The sequence below is a fragment of the Benincasa hispida genome, chromosome 1 (genome assembly GCF_009727055.1).
Source record: "Benincasa hispida cultivar B227 chromosome 1, ASM972705v1, whole genome shotgun sequence".
NCBI classification, from domain to species: Eukaryota; Viridiplantae; Streptophyta; class Magnoliopsida; order Cucurbitales; family Cucurbitaceae; genus Benincasa; species Benincasa hispida.
The window spans coordinates 55,543,258-55,551,031 of NC_052349.1; the positions used below are offsets into that span (position 1 = coordinate 55,543,258).

The following is a 7,774-nucleotide window of genomic DNA, read 5'->3' on the forward strand; positions in this document are numbered from 1 at the left end:
CTCAAATTAGAACCCTAGACCTAAAGCATAGAGTATTTTAGATTCATAAGTTATGTTATTCATATAATATAAGTTACATAATTGTGATGGATAAGATGTCAGAATATTTATAAGAAGAAGTAGCTATCAATATAAAAATATTTGTATTTCGAAATTACCAAAAGAACCCTAGCATGCACATGAAGGTGTAATTTGGATATAAAAGGGGGATGTGGTAGTGCCAAAATTCTTCATCCCATCTAATATCCCATTTCTTCTTCCCATTTCTTTTTCTTCAAAACAAATTTTGCTTTTGGAGATATAAACATATTTTTGATATCTCATTGTCCAATCAAGAACTTTCTGTCCACTAAAATTTAGGTGATTATTTTCCTATTCACACTTTATTTAATGGGTTTGGAATATGAGTTTAGCCTTTGCATATAATATAAATATATTTCCTTCACTAATGTTTTATAGCATTTAAATCATCAGTTTGAAGAGATAGTTTTAGTTATGGAAATATATATACTTTTTTCCATTCAACTAAATTATCTGATCATAATTAGAAAATTTTTTTTATTTTTTTTTAAATTTTTTTTTTTTTTTTTGAGAACCATGCGAGGGTATAAACATGGATGCATCAACCTTTTAGTTAACTACAAAATTATTTTTATAATTTATTTATGAAATCATATATTTGAGGTTTCACTTGTAACAAGAAGATTTTTTAACCTATGTAACTAAAAATTTACCATTCAAATAAAAGGTATAAATGTTCTTTTCTTACTTTTTATTACCAAAGTACTCTCTCTATCCTCATCTTACTTGTTTAAATCAACGTCAACGAAGTTGTAAAAACCTCAAATTATTATGTATTATTAAATAATTGATATATATATATATTTATTTATATATTAAAACTTATAGGAAATGAATTGAGTAATTAATAATTTATTATTTTATTAACCAACATCACAAACGTTCCGCAGCATTTGGAAAAGAGGAATATATATTTCTTTTCCCACACAAGGAGTCCCAATCATGTTTTTCTTTTTCTTTTGAGATCTGAAGTTGAATGGTGGTGGTTGGTTTTTTGGTTGGTCAGAAATGGCGGGGAATACAACGACGGCGGGTGGCTGTCCGGCAGCAATGAAAGCGACGTCCAACGGCGTGTTTCAGGGCGACAACCCGCTTGATTTTGCTCTCCCTTTAGCCATTCTTCAAATATGTTTAGTGGTTGTTCTTACTCGTCTTCTTGGTTTCCTTCTCCGACCACTCAGACAACCTCGAGTGATCGCTGAGATTGTCGTGAGTATCTCTCTTTTTTTATGTTCTTTTCAATATAATAGCGTGGAATTCTAATCGCAAATATATATCTTGATCGCTAACATATATTATATGTCAATTGAACTATGCTCATTTTGATTTATTGTTTTTCGCTTTCTCCTAAAAATTCTTTCTACGTCTAACTTTAGTTTTTTTCTTTTTTTTACCTACAATCTAAGTAAATAAAAAAATCTAAATACTATTGATAAATACTCATTTCATTTAACATTTAACACATCAATAAACGATATAATATTTTATTTTATGAGTCTAACAATTTTTAAATACTTTTTTTTTAGACAAACAATAAACGTAATCTAAAAATTGTTAAAGTAAACTTAAGTCGGTGGTATTGTGTTATATATATATATATATATATATATATTAAAGCTCAGTCAAATTTAATGAAAATTAAAGTTTGATGGATGTAGCCACATATGTAGTATAGATTCGTTTTCTAGGCAAAACTGTCTACTAATTTATTAATGTTTAGACATAGTTATTATGTTTATCTATCATGGTCAAATTTAATAGTTTTAATACTTGCGAATATTATGTATCCATAAAATTCACCAGATATTATTTTTTAAACTTAATAATTTATTAAAATCTTTTTAAATAATTAAATTCTTTTTAACCTTCTCTCTATATACGTATATTTGTGACTAATTGCAAATATTCTTTTAGTATTATTTAGGTGTAGTTTTGTTTCGTCTTCATGCATTATGTTTAATTTTGTAGCAAAAAAAGTTGAAAAATATTCTTTAAAAAAAATAAAAGTTTGCCACATGGAAAATATTGATTCTATATGTGGGCGAGTTATATAGAGATGGAAGCAGATGCATCTAAGTATTTTTTATTATTATTTAAATTTTAATGATATTTATACTAGATTTAAAAGATATCCATTAGAATCATTATCAATATTTGAACCCTTAAATTTACAACTATATTCACAACTATGTCAATATATCAAAAAGTACAAAATTCGAAAGTCAAGCTGGCTACAAAATATGACTCTTATTGTTATTATTCTTATTAGAGTAATACTTGGCTAATTGTGTGTATCTTTTGCGCATCCTACTCTAATCACACAAGAAAAATAAAATAAAATAAAATGAGGTGACAAATTATGATTGGAGAATTGGATATAAAGTAGTTAAAATATTTTTCTTAGGAAAAGTGCATACTAGCATCTATCTTCGTGCTTTCTAATAAATTATATCGTCATAATTTGACAAATTCTTATTACTTCTCTTTAGTGTGTAAAGGAAGAGAGAGCATAGTAAGTTATACCTAATCATTCCTCAATTATTTTTGGAATAATAATTAGTTGCAGCCTGCATCTTTTTTTTAAAAGAAAAATGATGAAAAATGATGTCTGTAAAGAATGGATTAAATATTATTTTTCTAAAAAAAATTGCGACGAAATTTTATTGGCTAAATTCCTTGGCTGCGCCTATCTAAGGAGCACTCACTCGTGTTTGAATTATGTTAATTGTGGATGGTTTACAGGGAGGAATATTGTTGGGACCGTCGGCAGTTGGGCGGAGCCAAGAATTTCTTCACAGAGTGTTTCCGGCGAGAAGCCTAACAGTTTTGGACACAGTGGCGAATTTGGGTCTTCTTTTCTTCCTATTTTTAGTAGGGTTGGAGTTAGATCTCAAATCCCTCCGCCGTACCGGAAAGGGTGCAATGGCCATAGCCATGGCCGGAATTACCCTCCCTTTCATCCTCGGCATCGGAACCTCCTATGTCCTCCGTTCCACCATCTCCAAAGGCGTCCATGGCCCCCCTTTTCTCGTTTTCATGGGTGTAGCTCTCTCCATTACTGCTTTCCCTGTACTCGCCCGCATTCTCGCCGAACTCAAGCTCTTAACCACCAACGTCGGCCGTATGGCCATGTCCGCCGCCGCTGTCAACGACATCGCCGCTTGGATCCTCCTCGCCCTTGCCATAGCCCTCTCCGGCACCGGCCGCTCCCCTCTCGTCTCCCTCTGGGTTTTCCTCTGCGGCTCTGCTTTTGTCCTGTTTTGCTTCTTCACTCTCCCGCCAATCTTCCGTTGGATTTCACGCCACTGCTCCGATGGCGAGCCGGTAAGCGAACTCTACATTTGCGCCATTTTATCCACCGTCTTAGCCGCTGGATTCATCACCGACTTAATCGGAATCCACGCTCTGTTCGGCGCTTTCGTCGTCGGTGTCCTTGTCCCGAAAGACGGCCCACTCGCCGGAGCTCTCGTCGAGAAAGTCGAAGATCTTGTTTCAGGCCTATTCCTCCCTCTCTATTTCGTATCAAGCGGATTAAAAACCAACATCGCAACAATCAAAGGAGCTCAATCATGGGGTCTCCTCGTCCTCGTTGTAGTCACCGCCTGTTTTGGGAAAATCATGGGAACAATCTCCGTAGCACTCTGTTTCAAGATGCCATTCCAGGAATCAATCGCTTTAGGATTCTTAATGAACACAAAAGGGCTAGTGGAATTAATCGTCTTAAACATCGGCAAAGACAGAAAAGTTTTAAATGATCAAACCTTCGCAATTTTAGTTCTAATGGCTATAATCACAACATTCATCACAACCCCAGTTGTAATGGCGGTTTACAAGCCAGCAAAAAGAAAGAGCAAAACAGAATATACATACAGGACAATTGAGCGAGATGAACCCAATTCAGAGCTGAGGATTTTGGCTTGCTTTCACTCTGTTAATAACATTCCTTCAATTTTGAATCTGATAGAGGTTTCTCGTGGGAGGGAAGGTCGTGGGCGGCGGGTTTGTGTGTATGCGATGCATTTGATGGAGCTGACAGAGAGGTCGTCGGCGATTGTAATGGTTAACAGAGCAAGAAAGAATGGATTGCCGTTTTGGAATAAAGGAGGGAAGTCAAATTCGGATCAAATTGTAGTGGCATTTGAGGCTTTTGAGCAGCTTAGTCGAGTGTCAATACGTCCAATGACGGCCATTTCTGCGTTCTCAGATATGCATGAAGATGTTTGTAACAGTGCTGAGAGAAAACGTGCAGCCATTATCATCCTCCCATTCCATAAACACCAAAGGTTTCTTTACTTCTCATTTTCTTACTTTTCTTTATTTTTGAGGGGATGGAGGAGGTTGCACCCAAATATTATTGTGTGTATATTAGGATGAGAAAAGTTATGGAATAATAACTAAAATAATTATTTTTTTTTTCAAAATTAAAAGGGGTTTAGATATATTCAGAAGATATTTTACTGTCACGAAAGACACAAATAATAGTAAAATAATTTGAAGATATAAATATGTTTAAAAATTTTAAAATCAAAACAAAATATAATTGTGTAGTAAGGATTTAGGTCTTATTTGATTATAACTTTTTTTTGTTTTTTTTTAAATTTTTGCTTAAAAACATTATCTTAACTACTTTTTTTTTTAATGTTTTTAAAATTTAAGTCAAAGTTTAAAACTTAAAAAAATAGTCTTACTTTTTTTTTTCTATGAAAACAAGAATCATTAAGAATTCACACGAGTTTACAAGAATGGCAGAAAACATATCATGAAACGATCAGTAACAAGAGTCTTAGACACCAAAACAAAATCAAAACCCTAGTTTATTTCCTCCTTGTTTAACCAAGCACCATTTTTACAAGGTTGTTGACACGATTGGTAACATATGGGCCAGGTTTGATGGATCTTTGGAGACAACACGTACTGATTTTCGATGGGTCAATCAAAAAGTTCTCGAACAACCACCATGCTCCGTTGGGATCTTAGTCGACCGAGGTCTTGGAGGTGGCTCACACATATGTGCTAGCAACGTTTCTTCCATCATAACTGTCTTCTTTTTTGGTGGCCGCGACGATCGTGAAGCTTTAGCCTACGGTCGAAGAATGGCAGAGCATCCAGGAATAACCCTAAACGTCGTTCATATCATTCCCAGCTCCGATATGGCTGTAGAATCTACTGTAGTTGACATAAGTAAAGACGATAGCAATATTTCAGCACTCATGGATCAGAGAGTGTTGATGGAGTTCAATGTGAAGAAAACAGAGGACGAATCAATTAGATACGTAGAGAAGACAGTGAGCAAAGACAGTGACACGATTGAAGTAATAAGGGAATTTAGTAGATGTAATTTGATATTGGTGGGTCAAGCTCCTGAAGGCCAAGTAGTGGAGAGTCTTCATTTCAAAGGTGGCGAATGCCCGGAGTTGGGTCCAATCGGCAACTTGTTGACATCATCGGAGCTCTCAACGTCAGCTTCAGTCTTGGTGGTGCAACAATTTCGTGGTCCATTGTTGCCTTCCTCATCCACATCTACTGCTATGGTATTACCGGAAGAAGTTAACCAGTAAAGTAAAGGCGCGTTTGGATTCATTTTCTAAATGTTACAAACTATCTAAATGGGTTTTTTTTTTTTAAAAAAAATTGTTTATAAGTTAAAAGAAAATGTTTCTAAACACTTAGAAATCCAATCCAAACTCTGAAAAGACTCTTTCCATTCAGTGTATACCACGTGGTAAACTACAATTAGATATGGAGCCTACTTTGTGTGAATTTTAAGACGCACTAATCCGGGTGGATCCATGTGGCATTTTTTTTTTTTTTTTTTTTGTGAAATTGTAAAGTGTACAATATGACCATTGTTGTTCCATTTGAAAAGAATTAGCCTCATAGAGAAATGGAGGTACTCTTAATTACTTATATTGTAGAGTGGTTTGTTTCTTTACCCATAGAAAGTCATTCTATAAAAAGAGAATAAGTAGAGTTACCTTCTTTATGGATAATTGCAATCGTAACATTTTTAGAAATAATAACCAAGTGTATAATATCATTTAAAAAAAATTGCAAGTATAAACAAGTTTATCAGCGATAGACTTCTATCGTTGATAGACTCTTATCAAGGATATGGTTTATCACTGATGATAGACTATTTAAATTTGGTCATATTTATAATTTTTTTTACATTATATTATATCTACTAATATTTTGGGTTTAATGTTTATATTTGCAACTCTCCCTTTATTTGTATATGGAAGCCAAGTTGTATGCTTTTGTAAAGAAAACAAAATGATTATTTCTCTTTTTCAAAGCATCATATTAAATATAGGTGTGATCTCTGAACCAATGAATATCTCATTGTAGAGAAGTATAAATATTTATTTTTAAAAAATGTATAAACATTATTTAAAAAAAAAAAAAAAACTCTGTATTGATAATACTTTTTTATTTACATTTTTATTACATGGGAGATGAATATTTTCTTAAGCAGCTAACCGAAAATAATAATAATAAAATGAAACTCTTTTTGAATAATTTTTTAAATAAAAGAATATTACAAAATTTAAGCCATATAGGTTTTCTTATACTTTCTCTTGATAAAAACAAATTAAAATGGAATACTAATTCTAATAGGAAAGAAAAAACACTTTATTGGATTTGTCTACGTGTGTGTATCTAGTAAAGGTAAGGAATTAGTTACTCATAAAAAAGAAGTATGAAATTAACTTTTTAATTTATATACTCATGTATATAAAGAGATGGTTTACCATTTCAGCGAGGGGGTGTTTAGCTTTGAAGGATTGGATTTGGATGGGTTTAAGCATCTTAACCCCAACTTTTATTTAGGAAAAGTGTTTTAGGAAACTTTTCTGGTCCTAGAATTAAACAAGAATAAACTTTAACGAAATAAGAGACACATTCGTTTTGAAAATCGTACTTATAACTCAACAAAGGAACTAAAGTTGATGTGGACGGTGATTTTAACGATAGTTTGTTTTATTAAATATTGTATTGTATGCTTATAAGATATCAAATGTATGTTTGGAATATTAGTTGTATGTGTGATCTATCAACCTAGTCAACTAGGGTCAAGATTAATTTTTAGGATAATTTAATTCTACACATTTAACCTTTTTTTTTTTATATATAATAATTGTGGGGACGAGAGATCGAACCTCCAACTTCTAGATAGGAAGGTCATGTCAATTGTCATCGTGTTAGACTCATTTTAGAAATATAATTGTTTTTATGGATTGTGGGCATGTAGCTAAAATTGAGGATGTAAATATAATATCGAGGATGTTAATATAATTTTGGTTGGGACTTGTGATAAGAAGTTTGTTATTGCACTAGGGATTGGCTATAACTTGTTTGTTAGGCATTGAGGTTAACAGTTATGTTCCACCTCTTGTTCTTTGTTTTTGTCAAACACAACGTTTCACTATGCAAATTCTATTTGAAAATATTTTTCTTATTTATATCTGTAATAAAAGTGAGCTACAAATTACCTCATATTGAAGACAAAAGTAGCTGAATCCGAGCTCCACAATCACCTCACAAGAAAATATGTTTTTGTTAAAGAGCTCGTTATAACAGAATAACTAACTACTCTTTTCTTGTAACGTGGCAAAATGAGGATAACAAATAGCATTTATCAAAACTAAAGCTTGGGCCAATCGAGCCTCCTTTCTTTTGGGCTTCCATTTCA

The 7,774-nt window shown here is 32.9% G+C and overlaps 1 protein-coding gene across 2 annotated transcripts; it reads left to right on the plus strand.

Moving 5' to 3' along the window:
- The first annotated feature begins 230 nt into the window (after nucleotides 1–230).
- On the plus strand, nucleotides 231–6,064 carry LOC120070206 (cation/H(+) antiporter 18-like). 2 transcript variants are annotated; one of them, XM_039022072.1, is made up of 4 exons: nucleotides 231–360; nucleotides 1,088–1,290; nucleotides 2,824–4,364; nucleotides 4,967–6,064. In XM_039022072.1, the coding sequence occupies exons 2-4, from the start codon at nucleotides 1,090–1,092 to the stop codon at nucleotides 5,637–5,639; spliced, it is 2,415 nt and encodes an 804-aa protein (XP_038878000.1). In that variant the 5' UTR covers nucleotides 231–360; nucleotides 1,088–1,089; the 3' UTR covers nucleotides 5,640–6,064. The 2 variants fall into 2 exon arrangements, with proteins under 2 accessions (XP_038878000.1, XP_038878001.1); XM_039022073.1 differs by having other exon boundaries at nucleotides 233–360; nucleotides 972–1,290.
- Nucleotides 6,065–7,774: the final 1,710 nt, after the last annotated feature.